The 19,541-nt window shown below is 36.0% G+C and overlaps 1 protein-coding gene across 1 annotated transcript in view; it reads left to right on the forward strand.

Moving 5' to 3' along the window:
• MMP16 (matrix metallopeptidase 16) overlaps window positions 1-19,541 on the forward strand; it is a 269,059-nt gene that overhangs the window by 224,511 nt on the left and 25,007 nt on the right. Inside the window, exon 7 of the mRNA XM_028112264.2 lies at window positions 9,455-9,593. Coding sequence (XP_027968065.1) covers window positions 9,455-9,593 — 139 coding nt within the window. The remainder of the gene's footprint in view (window positions 1-9,454; window positions 9,594-19,541) is intronic.

Raw genomic sequence — 19,541 nt, forward strand, 5'->3', positions numbered from 1 at the left:
GCCTCTCTTTCCTTAGTTACTACTCCACCCCTCCTAGAGCACCCATCTCCATCATCTGCCACTTAAATTTCTGGTTTTCAAACCTCATTTCCTCTTCTCCCAAAAAGATATGTCCTCTCCTGCCCATCATCACCCTCATTCTGATGGGGCATAGATTATTCTGTAATCTCCTTTGGTATGATGTGTGTTAACTTCCTTTTCTATAATATTCCAAAAGTTTTCCTATGAAAGCCTAGTCAACTCACCTTCAGAAGCTTCTGAAATTCCTCTCAAATTGTCAATCTTCCAGCCAAGTGAAAGAGATATTCTCTCTCTTTAATGCAAAAATATTACCATGTTAAACTTCTATACTTTGTCAAAACATCAAATCCTATATACTATATTTAATCTTCTGTTATTAGAGTCCTTATTGCTTAGAATAATTTTCATAAATTATTTGGCCATCAGTAGTTGTTCAGGGCTCCATTATTTGAATGATTAGGAAAGTTCTTTACTTATTGTTATTTTGGAGAAGTTTCTCCTCCCTGCCCCCCAACGGTAAGCAAATAGTGCTTATTCATATTTGTTGCACTTGCTAGAAATGAACCAGTAGCACAAGTGCTTTCCATTTGTTAATGGTGATAATCTGACTTCCTTCAGGACTGCCTGAGAACTCCATCATCACTAGTACATCCAGTTGTCTGTTGACGATTTTCTTTGAGTTTAAAGAAGGGCGGTTACCTTTTGAACTCCATTTTTTAGTAAATAAACCACAGCAAAACATTGGCAACACAAGGAATGTTTTCAAGAGCATATTAGCATAAAGCAATTAGGCAATGGTAATGAGGATTAGTCTCTCCTGTTATGGCAACAACTGCTCCTGAACCCTGAAACAGTCACTTAGGAATCTTTCAGGGTTTTTTACTCTATAATTTCTTGGGAATTCTCTTCCCAATCTACTCTGATCTCTTAGGAGCAAACCTCTAATTCAACATAGGCCTTTAACACCTAATTTGTTGACAACTCATTTTGTGTTCCTTGGACAGGAAAAAAAAAAATTTTCCCCCTGGCATATTTCCCTCCTGGGCCTTTCTTGCCTGCCTTCCTCCGTGCCCTCCCCGCTCACGGCCCAAGCCTCTGCACTTGCTCACAGCTTTAAAGTGGAGTCTATTGATGACTCTTTACTTCTGTTCAGTGTGTTATTATTTCTGGCTATCTGCACTATCCACTTCTTTGAGTTCAGTGAGTTTCCTTTTGTGATTGAAGAAGAAGCCAAAAATTAATAATCCATAGCACTAGCTCAATCTTTGGCTCTCCCTTGTGATATCATGAAACATCTCTTTTCTACCCTCCATGGCATGAACATGTGCAGCACCCTGACCACCACTCACCACTCTACAAGATGCAATGGGAATAAATGGAAAGTTTACCTAAAGGGCAAGAGTCCTTGGAGAATAGTCTTTGTTTTAAGTAAATATCCCTAGAGGTAGTGAAGCCTGAATTGAGTCTTTAAAAGAGGGGGCGGGGGGGGGGGTAGGGGTGGAGAGAGAGAGAGAAAGCAAAGAATGATAATGATACTCATGGGAAAGAGGGTAACACATAGAAACAGGCTGGCAAATGGATCATTTCCATACAGTGGTCTAAGTACGCTGATAGATGTGCGGTGCTTACAGGGGCGGTAAAGAGGGGGCCTGAGAAAGCCTTTCTGTGTGGATCCTTAAGTTAAATATTGACCCAACCCAATCCCCCTGCATCCGGGCCAAGGAAAAGATTTGCTGACATGTCCTCTCTCTTTCACTGTCTGATTTTCTCTTCGAACACTTTTCAACACCTAATGCTGGTCATTGTGGCAGGGTTGAGGAGTACAGTGTTTGAATAAGATAGATGAGGTGCATATTCTGATGAGAGACAGGGGAGCAAATAAACAAGATGATTTCTTAGAACAATAGGTATTATGAAAAAAATAAAACATGAGGAGCTGATAGAAAAAGATTGAGGAAAGACAACTTTAGATTGGGTGGTTAAAAACTAAATTGAATACACTGCCCTATGTACCTTGAGTAAAAATTGCCATAAACTTTATTCAGCAGGAACATAGTTTTTATTGTAAATGAAGCATCTTTCTTCAGGTCAAAAATAAAGTGATGGTAATTCTTGATAGGTGTGCTAATGACACAGCTGTTTTCCGGCTCATTATATTCACTACATGGTAGTTCCCATTTTATAGAGGCAGCAATAACAGCATTTCATACAGTCTTTTGAAATTAGTTGTTTGCCTGCTCCCCTCTAGACTGAATGTACACTCTTAAAGAGTTCATATTTTTGGAATCCAGAACTGCTAGTGCAGTGGGAGGAATGAAACCTTTCATATTTTTCAACACTTAATTATATGATATGTGAATTGAAATTTAGATCTCTCTGCCAATATTCATGATCCTCAGATCCCAAAGGAGGGGGAAAAAAAGTAAAATGTCATAGTACTGTGTGGTGCAATTATATCTGGAATTTGAGGCTCCTTACCTTAAGTGCAGTGCACTGATGAAGCATTTTTTAGTACACTGTTCTCTTCTGCATCATAACCATCACAAAGTGGTTTCTGAACAAGAGTGGATGCAAGAAGAAACAAGAAAAAAGGTAAGGACCTAAAAAGAAAACAGGGTCAACATACACACATTTTTTCTCTTTCTCCTCAGATCTTTCTGTTCTGGGACCTAAGCAACACTTCTTTACCATTCATTATTCACATATATAAATGGATTAAAAACCATAAATATTTATGTTATTATGCATGAATAATTATGAATTTTTAAGTTTCAAAAATTAGTATTAAGTCAGGACTTAATAAATGCTAATTAACAAGAAAGTGATCCACATCTGACATATCACCTAACCTTTTGGTATCCAGATTTTTCAATCTAAATTAATCTAAAAACAAAGGATTTTTTTTAACATTTGGAGGCTATAAAAGTTATTGTGTATATTTAGCATAAGTCGTAAATAAAATATTCTGCAAATGCCATATCTCCCTTCCTTTGAAACACAAATATATTTTATTTATTAAAATAATTTACAAAAAATAAAATAATTTACATTTCATTCTTCCTTGAAACTAGTCAGACATTAAGGAATATTCCAGAATTGTGAGTTTTGAAATGATTTAGAAGAGTCACCTGTTAATATGTTACTTCCTTCCCCTATTATCGTGAATCTGTGTTTTGAACATTTTTCAAAAATGTAGACACTATCCAAAGTGATTTGACCCATAGAGGTGGAAGAATTTTCCTTTTTTCCTTGTAGGTTCTTTGGCTGGTCTAACAATTAAACTGACATAAGACAGATTAACAGGAGAAAAGTAAATTTAGTTCCATATGTATGGAGCCCAATAAAATAGAAGACCCAAAGGCAAGCCAGGCAGTTGAGGCTTATATGCCATCATGAGCTAAGGAATGGGATAGGAACCTGGGTCTTCAAAGGGGAAGAGGGTAATTCACGGGACATAAGAAAAGCAGATGTTTGGTAATTAGATGTTTGCCCTGCCATACATACTGGTTGTTCCGATAAAAAGTTATCTCTGGTAATAGCTCTATTTCTCCACCAGGCCTCCTATCTAGGTAGTTCAGGGGGAAGTAAATTTTTTTCTTGAACCTGCTGGGTCTTGATTGCCTTCAGCTCAAAATATCCACATGCCAAAGTGGCACATTTTGGGATGGCATATTCTGCTCCCCTTCAGATCTGTTGAGATGTACTGCAGCATTATTTCTCCCAGAATTACATCTGGTTAATCTTTGAAAATTGTGATGAGCCCTGAAAATTGTGCCTGAAAAATCATTGCAGAAATTCATGACTGTCTTAGTGAGAATGTGTATTTTAGTGGTTGCTTTGAACAGGTTTTCTCCTAAAGTTTATATACCAAAACCCAGTTTGTGTCAGCTCTTTTGATAAGATAATGAAAGCTTCCCAGAATGGCATTGTCTTTGCCAGATACATCGATTAAGCATCCCTTAGAATTTTTTTTTCCTCCAAGTTATAATTTTACTTTTTCTTTCCCAGTGTTGAAAAAGAAATACAGCTAATTAAATGTAAATGGCCTTGTTTTCTTTCTTTAAATACTACAATATAATTCTTGGTACAGGCAGTAAATTTGAATACAATAGTGTGATATCAAATTAGTACGTTTATAATATATTTGTATGGTTTTATAAGGTGTGATTTCTTTATTTTCAGTTCACATATGCTACTTTTGAATGGAGCATGAATTACACTTAATTAAATGGCACGGACATAGTTTTGTTTCTTTTTTAAAGCATAAAGATGTTGGTTGTAGCATTATTTACAGTAACAAATTTAAATGGGGGTGCCTGGGTGGCTTAGTCAGTTTCTACTCTTGGTTTCTGCTCAGGTCATGACTGCAGGGGTCCTGGCATCCAGCCCAAGCCTGGCTCTGTGCTCAGTGGGGAGTCTACTTGAAGATTCTCTCTGCCCCTCCCCATCTCTCAAATGAATAAATAAATCTTTAAAAAAATAAAATAAAAATAAATGGCTCAAATGGAGGCTTACTAATCTTACATTTGCTAGCCAGAATACTATTTAACCATTGCAAATACTTAGTGATAATATAATAATATTTTATCATAAAGGGATTGCCTATGTATTTTCAGGTTTTTTTAAACTTGAGTATATACTTTTAAAATTTTATTATAAAAAATTTCAAAAATACAGAAAAGTTGGAAGAATGAATACATACACCCTTTATATCTAGATTTAACAATTGTAAGTGCTTACCTGTATTTTCTCTGTGTGCATGTAAGAGAGAGAGAGAAAGCAATGCAACATGCATGCCCAAGTTTTCGGTGAAACATTTGAAAGAAGGTTGTTGATAGCAGGAAACTGCATCTCTAAATACCGTATCTAGAGACTAGGTAGAGCGTCATGAGCACAAAAGGGACCTGGAATGGATGTGCAGGGGCTGGAGACAAGGACCGAGTTCAAATTCCATTTTAGATGCAGTAGGAGGCAAATCGGTAGCTTTGAGTTGGCACTGCAGTCTGTGAGCTACAGTGGTGGCTCGGAGTAGGATGGTGACAGTGATGATGGCAAGGAATCAAGAGTTTTGAGATGCTATTTCCGAGGTGGGGAAGACTGGAGGAAGCCCACAGTGGCATGGCAGGCGAGGGCTGAGAGAGCAACTGATGCCTTCTGGAAATGTTCAGCTTGGACACGTGAGGCATTCACAGATTCACATCAAGTTTTTGGTTAAATAACAAATACATATATTAGAAGAGAAGTAAAAGTAGATCAGGTCTACTAACTGGCTTCTAAAAAGAAGTCTGAAAATAGCACCCTCTCCTGAGCGTAGATCCATAACCGATCTTTGTATTCAGACAGCAGGAGGATACTTGTTCTCTAGACTTGTCAGCAAACGATATGCCTGTATTAAGACAGAATTTTAAAGGGAATTTAAAAAAGCAAACCAATTTCTCTTGTATGTTATTGTCTCCTGGTGTACACCCTGCAGTACTCTGTGTATTTGTTATCTTTGTGAACAAAGTGGTCTGCCTGGGACCCATGCTACATGGAAAGAAAAATCTGTGTAAACTTGTATCTAAAGTGAAATATTGGGGTTTAAGTAGGAATTCCTCTTTGATAGTTTTTAAGCACTATTTTTTTCATGAGTTGATTTTGCAAATGTGCTAGTTTTGACTATTTTTAGGGTATGTTTCCACCCCTCCCACCCCCTTTTATAAGGGTGGTAGCCAAAAAAAGGCCAGTAGCAAGATAGAAACAACAGATTTAGAGCTCAGATTCTTCTTTCTTTCCCTTTACACCGAAGGCCAAAACAAAACCTACGTTGTTTGGAAGGGTGAAACAATTTTTTTTTCCTGCATGGTTCAAAGACCTTTATATATCATACCTTTCTAAATAATGGAATAGATACTAAACATCTGCCTGTTCAAGTGGAACTTGTGTATTCTTGTGACATCTGCATAGCTTTTGACTTCTAAAAGGATAACTTACCTTTACTTTGTCCTTTCCTCCTTAAATGTGTTTCCTTTCAAGAAATATTTAGTAAGCTTCTACCATGTGCAAGACATTTTTCTGGAAATGGGGAACCACAAATGAACAAAGACAGATATCTTTGCCATTGTGGAGCTTATATTCTAGTGGAGAGAGAATGAACAATAAATGAAACGTGTACTGTGTTAAACAGTGATCAACATGGTGAAGGGGAATAAAGCAAGGGAGGGTGAGATTGAAAGCACATGTGGGTGGGTGGAGTGAGGGAATTCAATTTTAGATAGTGTGGTCAGAGGAGGTTTCACTTAGAAGGAAAATTTGCATAGAGACTTAAAGAGCATTTTAAATATCCTCTCCCTATGAATCGTTCACAAGCTCGATTTCTGAAATGGCAATCTAGAGTGCCTGCGATATGTTTACAGCCTCTGTGACAGAGTGCTTGCTGAATTATTTGTACCATTGCTTTCTACCACTCTGAGAAGGTGTGGATAAGTTGAATAGAAGCACAACCTGAATATTGACGATTTATATCACTCTCCACCAAGGCTGCTGTCAATCAGAAATCATTCTGAATTCACCTATGATTCCATACTACTCTCTGAATTTTTGCAAATTGACTACGCCTATCTCGAGGCAAAATTTCCATTTCTTCCTATATTAGTGGCAAGTTGAGATTGTGTTCCTATCTTCACACAGCAGCATATGTCTGTCCCAAAGAAGCCACTGGCCTTGTCTCAGTATTAGGGAGATAGAACAATGTGAAGTGCTTCTCTGAGAAAAACTGGAATATAGTTCAGGCTTTTTTTTTTTACCTGATTTTTTTCTGACCTTTCAGCTCAGAGAGCTTTCAGTTTCATTGTTCCATTAATAATGATGGTCAGTTATTTCTTTGTCCGAGTCCATTTTTTATAATTTTTGGATATCTATTACAATAACTGAAGAATATTTTATGTGGAGGGGCACCTGGGTGGCACATCGGTTAAGCATCTGATTGTTTTCGGCTCGGGTCCTGATCTCAGGGTCTTGAGATGAAGCCCTGCATTGGGCTCTGCACTCAGCATGGAGTCTGCTTGAGTTTCTGTCTCCCTCTCCCTCTGCCCCTCCCACTCATGCTCTCTTTCTCTCTAAAATAAATAAATCTTTAAAAAAACCAACAACAGTATTTTAGGTAGAGAGTGACATAGTTTTACTACCCAGTTAAAAGCTCTCATAGTTCAACAAAAAGATGCTGGCTTTCTTTTAAATTATCAGAATAGGGGCACCTAGGTGGTACAGTTGGTTAAGCCTCTGTCTCTTGGTTTTGGCCCAGGTCATGGTCTTGCAGTCCTGGGATGGAGTTCTGTGTCGGGCTCCACACTCAATGCAGAGTCTGCTTGGGTTTCTCTCTCCCTCTTCCTCCGCCCTTCCCTGCCATGTTCTCTCTCTCTCTCTCTCAAATAAATAAATAAGTAAATCTATAAAAAAATAAAAATAAATAAATTATCAGATCAGAATATCATCTGCTCACATACTATTAGCAGTAAGCCCTGGATCTTCATGCCCATGTTAATTTTCCTGGATCAATTTTTTTCATAGAGTACCTTTGTATTTTAAGATCAGTTTAATGTGTCTGCTATATGTGAATCAAGATATGTATTAATTCCAGGTTAGCTGGCACCATAAAAATTATCAAGAAAAGGTTAATAACATAAGATACTGGTAGGAAAGAGATGCATGGCTAGAGCCATAATATGGCTTAAGTCTGAAGAGGGAACAAAGAACAGCAGCTAAAACCTTCAACAGGATTGTGAAGGAAAGTAAAATAACTAGTTTCAATATAATTTCAACGATAATAACAGCCAACTGTGTGCCAGGCTTTCTGAGGAGAAAGTCCTAAAACCAGTAATTAGGGGCGCCTGGGTGGCTCGGTCCGTTAAGTGTCCGACTCTTGATCTTAGCTCAGGTCTTCATCTCAGGGTTTTGAGTTCAAGCCCTGCACTGGGTTCCACTGGGCCTGGAGCCTACATAAAAATAAAATAAAGTAAAATAAGACAGTATTTATACTATGAGTCAGTTATTAGTTTGTAACAACTCAATGACTAGTATCTTGACCAGGATAACCGTTATTAAGGGACAGAGCAAGAATAGGATACAAACTTAGAGCTGTTAATGAAGCTACTTCCTTCTTTTTATAAAAAAAGTTCCTAGAGAAGACAGCTCAGGATAACTAGAATGAAGTACAACTATCCAGAGATTCCTAAGAAAATTTTTATATTCGGATTGGTTTAGACAGGAAAAGGTTCATTTTTATCATTTCACTTGAAATCCAAGAATCCCCAGTTGATTGTGTGTGTGTGAATGACTATATGAATAACTCGCAAATCCTAGAAAATCTAGTCAGGCTAAACTATTGTAAGCCAAAAGATTGGGAAAGCCCTACAGTAAATCACTCATTAATGTCTAAGTAGGGGAAATTGGAAGTATTTTTGTGAAACAGACTTATCTAAGTAGTACAAATATATGATCTCCAAGTGAAATGTTGTTTGTAAATACAAAATTTTGAAATGAAGTGAAATAGTATATTTTAAAATATACCAAGTTTTTCTAATACTAAAGCACTTTGGATAGTCTTTATTCTGAAATTTTCCACAGAAAATAACTGAATGTCATCAGGTATAACATTTTTTTGGAAATTATTTTTTTTTGCCATTAATAAGAATTTATGGTGAAACATATTGTATGCAAGCTAATGATTAATTCAACATTTATAAATACTTGCTATGGGGCAAGTCATGTGTTTTCATTAGAGATAAGAGTAGACACTTTTTACATAAAATGACTGATGCTATGATTGAGTAAAGTCAGGATATTGTGAGAGCATATAGGAGAGGCAGTCGACCCAGACTGGAATCACTGTGATGATTTTTTTCAAGATAACTTTGTTCATTTAGGGTGACCATATAATTTATCATCCAAACCAAAATATATTTGAGGGTGAAAGAGGACACTACTTACAATTACAGGGGATGATGGGTATAATGTGGGCATAGCCGGAGGGATGGCCTCTTTATTCCATCCCTACCATTTTAGGTGTGGAGATCCTGTATATGTCTGTGAATGTATACAAGTCCAATGCTGCTCTCTTATTCAGGAATACTGACTTCATCCACAAATCTGGGAGTGATTTGTCTGTGCTACTTCTGTTTTTTTCCATCTAAAAACCCTGGAGATAATGTAAAATGCTAAAGTTAAATATTTTTATATTATCTTTTAATCACATTGTATGGATTAAAGATTGGGCAGTTAGCTACAAAAACAATTGTGATCACTGTAAGCAAGTTGATTAGCTGTTTCTTTGATGGTTTTGGTGTGAGACAGTGAAAATGATACTAGTTTAGTTTTAGAAGGGTTACACCATTGCACAGGGAAATGCCATGGAGGCCTGCATGTTTGTTGAGAGATGCTTTTGCTTGGTTTGCAGGACCAGTGGTTTTGGCGAGTGAGAAACAACAGGGTGATGGATGGATACCCCATGCAAATTACTTACTTCTGGCGGGGCTTGCCTCCTAGTATCGATGCAGTTTATGAAAACAGTGATGGGAATTTTGTCTTCTTTAAAGGTAAGGAATTTTTCCCATGTCTTGCTCTGTTGTATTTTGGTCATTTTGTCCAGGGCTCTATAGCACACATAGAGATGAATAAGTAAAACCTGTTGAGTGAGGTTAGGTAGCTAATTCATCTTATGAAAGGAAATGCATATGTTGACTAGAAATATAAGTGAAAAGGAAAAAAAAGAAATATAAATGAAGTAAAGTCAATGATAATGTTTAACTCTAATTTATGTTTTCTTATATGGCGTTCTCATATATAAGTCAAATTTAGAAGGCATTGTGTTATTTCTTAGAATTTTTTAGATTTGGCTTAAAATATGAAAAGAAATGAATGAACAAATTGATAATAAAAAGCCATTTTTCCACTAACCAAAGGTTTTTGAGTTTTATGTTTTTTTTTTTTTAGAGTATTTGGAGTTACTTGCTATTTTTATAAAATGAAATCTATTTTACTTATTTTCATATACGGTATAATCTCTTAAGCTTTACTTGATTTAGTAAGTTTGTTAGTTTCCAGTAAACTAAGAAATTGCTCATAAAGGCAAGGAAAACTCATGAGTAGGAAAAAAATTCACCCAATTAATTTCACCCAATAAAATTTATTGGTTGTTATTTATCTAAGTGACAAATTTTAATTGCACAAATACTAACTGCCTGGCATGCAAAAGTAAGATTACCTGGTAAAATGAACTTATTCGGGGCATCTGGGTGGCTCAGTCAGTTAAGTGGCTGACTTCAGCTAAGGTCATGATCTCACAGTCCTGAGATTGAGCCTTTTATTGGGCTCCATGCTCAGCAGGGAGTCTGTTTCTCCCTCTCTCTTTCCTCTACTCCTCCCCCTTCTTGTGCTTTCTCTCTCTCTCTAATAAATAAATAAGATATATTTTTTTAAAAAGTGAACTTAGTCAAGTGCTTGGTATTCCATCCTCAAAACTTGCTTCAAAACAGTAAGTCATAAATCTGTGGGGGGAAACACAGGGAAAAGAAAGAGATTGAGTTGGAGGACTGACAGAATTGTGAGGAAAAGATATAGGATAGAACTACCCTACAACTCAGCAATTGATATTTACCCAAGGATACAGAAATACTGATTCAGAGGGGCACATGCACCCTGATGTTTATAGCAGCATTATCAGCAATAGCCAAGTTATGGAAACAGCCCAAATGTCCATCAACTGATGGATGGATAAAGGAGATGTGGGGTGTGTGTGTGTGTGTGTGTGTGTGTGTGTGTGTGTGTGTGTGTGTAGCAGAATATTACTCAGCCATCAAAAAGAATGAAATTTTGCCATTTGCAATGATGTGGATGGAGCTAGAGTGTATTATGCTAAGTGAAATAAGTCAGATAAAAACAAATTTAAGACACAAAACAGATGAACATAGGGGAAGCAAAAAAAAAAAAAAAAGAGAGAGGAAATACTGTTGTATTTCCCCTATCTTAAACCAGGGATTGACATTTTACTATAGAGAACAAACTGAGGGCTGATGGAGGGAGGGGGGATGGGCTAAATGGGGGATGGGCATTAAGGAGGGCACTTGTGATGAGCACTGGGTGTTACATGTAAGTGATGAATCACTGAATTTTACTCCTGAAACCAATATTATACTGTATATTAACTAACTAGGATTTAAATAAAAACTTGAAACAAACAAAAAAAGATATTTGAGCTGAAACTGAGAACTAGAGTGCAGAACATATCAACTGATTGACTGATTGATTGATTGATTGACTGTATTAGCCAAGAACTTAAAGAGCTGAAAAGAAGTTTAAACAGGCATAGAGGTAGAAGGAAAGAAAAGGGGATCTTAACACCTCAAAAAAGCAATTATTCCCAGATTCAAACTAGATGAATTTATAGTAATGATGAGGATAATGAAAACAATAGAGTATGAGAAACACTTGAAATATTTTAAGTGAGATACAAACTATCCATATAAAATGAAAGTGTATACCTGGGATTTATTTTATCTTTACAGATTGTTCCTGGAGGAAAGAGGAGGGTGTAGACATTAGTTTTAAGCACATAAGGATTCTGCAATCATACTGCCAGTTTTGAACAGTTAATAGCTGTATGAACTGGGCAAATCACTTAATTCTCTTTGTCTCAGTTTCTCCATCTGGGAATGGGGTTAGTATTACTCCCCATTTCAGGATTAGCTTGAGGACTAAATTAATTACTACATGTGAGGTGCTTGGCACATACAAGTTTTTGATAAATCTCAGCTATTGCTATTACTAGTATGGTTATTGGTAATTTATTGCCCTCCTGCTGTCTACAATAAGCATATAAATGAAGTGGACATGCATTGTACCACTGTGGACAAAGAAAGGATACCATATAAAGATTCTGAATCTTAGGGGCATGATATTTGGAAGGAAATTACCCTCCCCTACACTCTTCGTTGGTCCTGTGAGCAGTAGCAACAGAAACAAAGGAAGAATAAGCCCAAGGTAGCTTTCAGCTTGAAGGCCATCCCAGGAGGCACCATCCCACCACAGGATCCTTAGTGCTCTCTGACAAAACTGCCTGAGCAAAAACTGCCATAGTCATAAATCAGTGTTCTGACAGCTCTTTTTATTGCCGTAGGGCCTTCTCACTTTCATTCATTTTGCTCCTCTCACCCATTCACTTGTGGAACGGGTAAGCTCCTTTTCATTTTGCAACAGCCAACAGAAAAGGCACCTCCTCAGAATGTCCCTCTGCCCATCCTCTTTAAAGTGGAGGGGAGGGGGGTGGGGGGGATGGGTTAGCCCGGTGATGGGTATTAAAGAGGGCACGTACTGAATGGGGCACTGGGTGTTATGCACAAACAATGAATCATGGAACACTACATCAAAAACTGATGATGTAATGTATGGTGATTCATATAACATAATAAAATTTTTAAAAAATGTAAAATTAAAAAAAAAGTAGTACCTTCCAAATTGCACATGGAAACCACAACTTCCAACACAGCACATGGAATAATCTGAAATTACCTACAGCATTCAAATGTAAATTTCATGAGAGATTTATCCATAGTTTCTTGCACACTACTGTATTTTCAGTTCTTAGAACAGTGCTGGCGCATAGTAGGTGCTTAACAAACATTTTAACAAAAACAATATGGGTGAATATGATTTGACTTGGTATGGTGTTTCTTATGTTATGATGCTAGCAATAGGAGTAACTTTGTTTCCTGTTACATATTTATTCAACTTCTAGAATGTTGTACTTGTCAGTGGTCTCTCCTGATATACTGCTAGTATCAGGAAATGCCTAATCTTAGAACTCTTGTCATTCCAAGGATCCTGCTGTGGTGCTTCCTTCCTCCACTTTTCTCTCCACAGTTCTTTCAGGTAAACCTTCTCCAAACCCAGCCATGAATACACAGCTTCCTTGTTCCAAATATCTTTGCTTTTCCAGAGGGAGCCAGAAGCTCTGGGTAATGCAGTAAGACCACCCCCTCTTCTAGTATTCACCTTACCGCTGGCAGGAGAGTTAAGAGCTCCAGAACATGGGACTTGAGTTAATACACCACTCCCTTCACTATCCCCACCACAACACCACAATCACAATCAAAATGACCATCTCAGCCTGCTGCTATCTATTTATGACCTTTATCACCTCAAAAAGTACAGCTTTTCTGAGGAATCAAATCATTCCTCATCCTAAGACTATCCTCCTCATTTTGCTATATGGGCCGTAAAGCAGTCTGAACCTCATCTCTAGCAGTCCAATTTCCCCTCCTTATTCTAAATCTCTACATACCATCTCAGAACTATATATTTCACTTATTTATTGTTTATCTGTATTCTTCTTACTAGAATATCAGCTCCATAAGGGCAAAGTCTTCTCTCCCCCATTCTTTTTCTTTTATACTGTTGTATTCCCCATATCTTAAACCATGGATTGACAGACTTTTCAGTAATGACCAAATAGCAAATATTTTAAGCTTTGCAACCCATACCATCTCTATTACATATCCTTTTTTTTTAACCTTCAAAAATGTAAAAACTCTTCTTAGATCATAGGCTGTACAAAAATAAGCATTGTTCATAGTTTGCTGCCCTCTGGAATATAGTAAATTTTTTTTATATACCTGGAATATAGTAAACAGTAAACAAAGATTTATTGAATGAATAAAGAATAAAATTCAAGCCCTAATCTGTATCCATTTTCACAGACAGCCCTATCAAAGTTAGTCTCAGCCTGTCCTGGCCATACTGGACCATTGCTACTAATGGATTTAAACATTACTCTTCTTCAGGTTGCTCCTTCCTTTAGCCTTTTTTACCTTCAGTTTCTTTCTCTTTGTCTTTCCCTTCTTTCCCTTTATGTCCTTTATGTTTCTTCTCTTCTGATCTACACGAATACAATAGTACTTGTACTTAACTAGCTTTGCCTGTTATTCACCCTATTTAACTAAAGTCCATGTTGGGATATAAACTTATTTAATCATGCATTTCCTAAGTGTACTCAGTATTAGCCTTATTTTCATCTTACCTAAGAATTTGAAGGTATGCATTTCAATATAAGTAAAAATGAGTGTTTAATTATAAAGTCTAAATACTATCTTAGTAATATAAAAATAGGCATAATGTTATATTCAAATGAATCTTTATAAATATCCGAAGAAAAATGGGAAGCCACAGATCCAATTAAAACTTCATACTTTGGTATAATTTATATAATTTTTAAAACTTTGGGTGAAATTATATGTGTGCATATATGTCATATGCAGTGGGAGTTGTCAGTATATAAATTATGAAAATGTAAGCAACTTGTCCTCTATAAATGTGATCAGTTCTATATTCTTAATAGAATCTTACTGCTTTTCAGTATGTTAAAGTATAGCATATCAAAATATATTGATGTGTCTTCTGCTTCCAACCACAATGTAAATAATAGGGGTCAGATTTATCCTCCCACCTAAACCCACCAACAATTGGAGAAAGCATATAAAACAATGATTTTCATGACACTGGACAGCAAGAAACAAAAGGTAGTAAACCTGAGAGTCAGGAAACAAAGAGAAATGAGCCTGGAAATTGTCCCAGTTTCCTGTTTTGGGAGAGTTTCCAGGCTATGGAACTAGATAGTGGAATCCAGGTGGTGTTCAGAAGACTGTCTCAGTTGAGAGGAACAGAGCTCAGGGTCAAAGGACAGCAAGGTGGCCTCGGTGCACAGAGCAAAGCAATGCAGAGGAGAGAGATGCACAGAGTGCAGACACAGAAATTAGCAGAGGAATCCCCTAAAGTATGGGAGGAAGAATTGGTCAGCATATGTATGTAGGGAAACTACTGATGTGTAGAATAAGAATCATTTAGTAGGATGAAATAGGACGACAGTTCCTGACACTCACACAGCACTAACAGTACTGATTCCCACCAGCTACCTCTCCATGGCCATTGGATAGAACACCGAAAAGGATCTTACCTCAGTAGTGGGAATGCTTATCCTAGAATGTTCCACTCCTACCTAAAAAATCTTCAAAGACCTGAAGCAATCAAATTGTTTCCAAGTAACAGTCCTAGGACAAAGCTCAAGAATATTTCTAAGGATACAAAAATATTCATCCAATAAGGTAAAATTCACAGCATCTGACCTCTTGCATAAGAGTGGGGACAGACAACGATGTCACATATCAATTTTATTTATTATTGTACTGGAGATTTTATGTAGCATAATGAGGCAAGATATATAATAAATAAAATGATATTCACAGTATGACTGTCCATGTTGAAAATTAGATGCAGTCAACGCATTATCTCTAACGGACAAGTGAATTTAGCAAGGTTGCAAGATATAAGACCATTATACAAAAAATAATTGTATTTCTCTATATTTTCAAAAACTGGTGAAGGGTCTGAAATTTTACCCTATTTGTAAGCTCACTTTCATGGATGTTGGTAGAAACACAGGATTCCTAAGTCAGAGAAGAAGACAGAGACAAAGGCATTTGTATGAGTCCCCTGAGCCCCTGATTCCCAAAGGGTGTTGTGAAGAGGACCAGGTGAATCCTGTACATATAATCAGTTGCATTGCAGGAGAGGAACCACAAGCTTAGAGAACCTAAATATTTCATAATGAGCAGTAAGCTTCTTTAAATTTTATCCCAAAGGGAGACATTTTCTTTATTATACTGGACAATAAGCACATCTTTTTCCTTTGCTGTGGAGGAGACAGACTCTATAACCCAAGATTGTTGCTATACAAATATCTTTCAAAATATAGTCCAGAGCAAAGGCAGTCATTGCCTCTGTTCACCAGACATGCTGAAAATCAAGTGACTTATGGAAAATTGTCTCCCATCACAAAGTAGCAAAGAATAGTCAAGAATTGAAAATTAAAAAAAAATTACAGTAGCATCAAAAAATGTTAAATACTTAGAGATCAGTCCAAAAGATACATGAATGACCTCTACGCTAAAAACACAAAATTTTGCTAAATAAAGTAAAGAAGACAAATAAATGAACAAATATGTCTTATTAGTTTGAAAACTCAATATTGTTATAGCTCTCACCAAATGTATCTGTACATTAAGTGCAATAACAATCAAAATCCCCACAAGGCTTTTTGTATTAATTTAATCACGCTGATTCTAAAATTCATGTGCAAAATGCAAAAGACCTAGTATAGACAAAACCATTTCTAAAACACTAATTGAATTGCGGTCTTATTTGAAAGCTACAGTAATGAAGACAGTGTGGCATTGTCATAAAGATTAAAAAAAAAATCAGTGTAACAGACTACAGAACAGATGGACAAGTAATTCTGTCAAAGGTACAAAGGAAATTCAGGGGAAAAAAGATAATCTTTTCAATGAATGATGCTGAAACCATGGGATATCCATATGCAAAAAAAAAAAAACAACTCTAATCCAAACTTTGTACCATATACAGAAATTAAGTGGTCCTAACCTAAATAGGAGTTATAACTATAAAACAACTAGAAGAAAAATAGGAGATAAATATATGTGACTTCGGTTTAGGCAAAATTTCATATGTTTGATTTCAAAATCACAATCCATAAAAGAAACATTGATGAATTTGACTTTATCAAAATTAAAAGTTTCTGCTCTTCAAAAATACTTTTAATAAAAAAATATGCCTTAGACTAGGTATATGCAAACCATATATATGATGAAGGGTTTGTATCCAGAAGAAATAAAGAACTCTCAAAACTGAAAAAGAAAACAAGCAACTCAATAAAAATGAGCAAAGAATTTAAACAGAAACTTTACCATGGTTGATCTATGGATGGCAAATAACCACACAAAAAGATGCTTACCAGTATTAATCATTAGGGAAATGCAAGTTACAACCACCATGAGAGGGGCACCTGGGTGGCTCAGTCAGTTAAGGGTCCGACTCTTGGTTTTCTCTCAGGTCAGGATCTCAGGGTCGTGAGATCAAGCTGCACATGGAGCTCTTCACTCGGTGCGGAGTCTGCTTGAGGTTATCTCCCTCTCCCTTCCCCACTCCGCTCGTGCGCTCTCGCTCTCGCTCTCTCTCTCTCTCTCTCTCAAATAGATAAATAAGATCTTAAAACACACCCCCCCACACACAATGAGATACTACTGCCTACTTAATAGAATGGCTAAAATTAAAAACACTGATCATGCCAAGTGTTGAGAGTTCCTTAAAAAGTTAAATACATAGTTACTGTATGATCCAGCCATTGCACTTAGATATTTTCCCAAGGCAAATGAGAACATATGTCCAAAGACATCTACACAAATACTCAAAACAGATGTACTTGTAATCACCCCAAATCAGAAGTAATTCTAATATCCTCAACTGGTGAATGGATCATCAAGCTGGTATATCCATATAATGAAATGCTACTTAGCAATAAAAAGGATGAATTACCAATTTACACTACAACATAGATGAAGCTCAAAGTAATTATGCTCAGTAAAGGAATTCAGACAAAAAAGAGTACTCATATTAAGCTCTAGGAAATGCAAACTGATGCATAGTGACAGAAAGGTGCCTGAAGGCAGGTCAGAATTGAGCAGGAGTACAAAGAAGCATGAGAAAACTTAGGGTGATCTATATGTTCGTTATTTTGATATATTGATATTTTGACAGATACACATGTGAAAACTTAACATATTATATACTGAAATAGGTGCTATTTATTGTATGTTAATGGTACCACAGTACGGCTTTACTAAAAAACAGCTTTACTAAGGACGTCAGTTTATGTTGGAATAGTTTAAGTAACTGTTTCATAAATTTAATACACTGGCGACTGTGGGTAGTAAAATTTTGCTCCTGCATTATTCTATAGCATGTTAATTATGAGCACCCAAATTAACACTATGCTGGTTTCCGTCCCTTACTTTAACTCAGTGATAATTAAGCAGAGTGTCCCCATATAGCAGAGATGCCTCATTCCCAGCAACCTCTCTTCTTGGCTGTATTTCTAGTATCATTGAGAATAGTAGAATGTGGAACTAACTAAATCTTAATATAGAATTAATCCATTTACTGAAGATATATTTAAAATATTAATTCCAATTTAGTCTTAGACTTTACTGCTTACAATGATTATTACTGTAGTTTCTAATTAAGTATTTATATTGGAATGACTATGTAAAATGTAAGTTGATGCCCGCATTTGAAATAATTTCATCATTGTTATTTTATATTGCTTATCTAGGTTATTTTTACTCTCTATTCTAATTTCCCTACTCTTATTTTTGTCTATTTTTTAGTTATGTTGTACTATGTTATCACATCTTTTTCCTTTAAGAGCCTTCAAATTTTTGTGTAATAAAGCAAGGTATAAGTAAGTAGATACATATTTTAAGGAATTTTTTCATTCTGCCTCACATATGTATATGTGTGTGTACTGTTTTTAAGAAGCAAATATATAATATCTCCCTTTACTAATCAGGGTTTCCCTCAGTGTAGCTTGCTTATATTTGAATGTGGGCCTATATACAAACCACACAATTTCAGCTAGTCAGCTATTTTAACATCACTCAGGTAAATCAAATAGAGTAACATTTTGTAAGCACAATCAACCCAGATGTTTATATTCTCAATTACTAGTCATGTTCAGGCTGAATGGTTATGAGATAATATCAAAAATAAATTTTGAAAATTGAGTTGGTACAATTCTCTCAAGAACTGAAAATAATTTTTAAAATGAACATTCCAGTGCTGTCAAAATCAGTAACAGTCAAAATCAAGTAGTTGAAAGGTCTCAAAATTCATATTGTTGCTATCACTTAACTTTAAGCAGTACTTATCATCCTATTTGACAGTTTCATTTCAAGAGGCAAAAATCATTTATAGAATTGGAAGCAAAATATCTAGGATGTTAAAGAGCAGGGTAATAAAGGTTAGGAATGAGAAGGCATACAAAAGATGTGTATCATAAAAGAAGAGTTGTCTAAAATATGTGGCACTGGAAAGTGGCAAAGAAAATAACTGGTTAAAAATTATGTAATTTGCATTATTCTTTTATTTCAAATACTCCTATAAACTAGCAGTTTCCTTTTGCTGCTTGCAAATCTTCACTCTTGAAAGGTTTAGGGTGTGCTAATGAAGTTCATATGAGGTAGAAATACACTGTTTCTTACATGGTGCAATGGATAACCTGAAAGATCTTCTACTATAAATAGATGAATGCAATGATTACTTATTTCCCTATAGGAGGTAATGGAAAATTATGCCTAAAGAGCTACACTAGATTAAGGAATCTACATTCAGTGGCCTTGATACACACAAAAATAGATTCCTAACATGTGAATTGTGCTATTTCTTGAAGTATAATATTCAGAGAATTTTAATATTAGTGTTTATATTATATATTGGCATGAAGTAATCATCTGAACCAAGGGACCAAACATATAATATTTGGAAAAATCTTCCTTGATCATTTACCTCTACTTATTTGTAACAATTCAAAGAGTCCATGATATGTTTTTATTATGGCTGTTTTTATTCACATTTTAAAC

The sequence above is a fragment of the Eumetopias jubatus genome, unplaced genomic scaffold, assembly GCF_037043125.1.
Source record: "Eumetopias jubatus isolate StellerSeaLion01/CBP00866 unplaced genomic scaffold, mEumJub1_p1.0 scaffold_4, whole genome shotgun sequence".
Taxonomy (NCBI): Eukaryota; Metazoa; Chordata; class Mammalia; order Carnivora; family Otariidae; genus Eumetopias; species Eumetopias jubatus.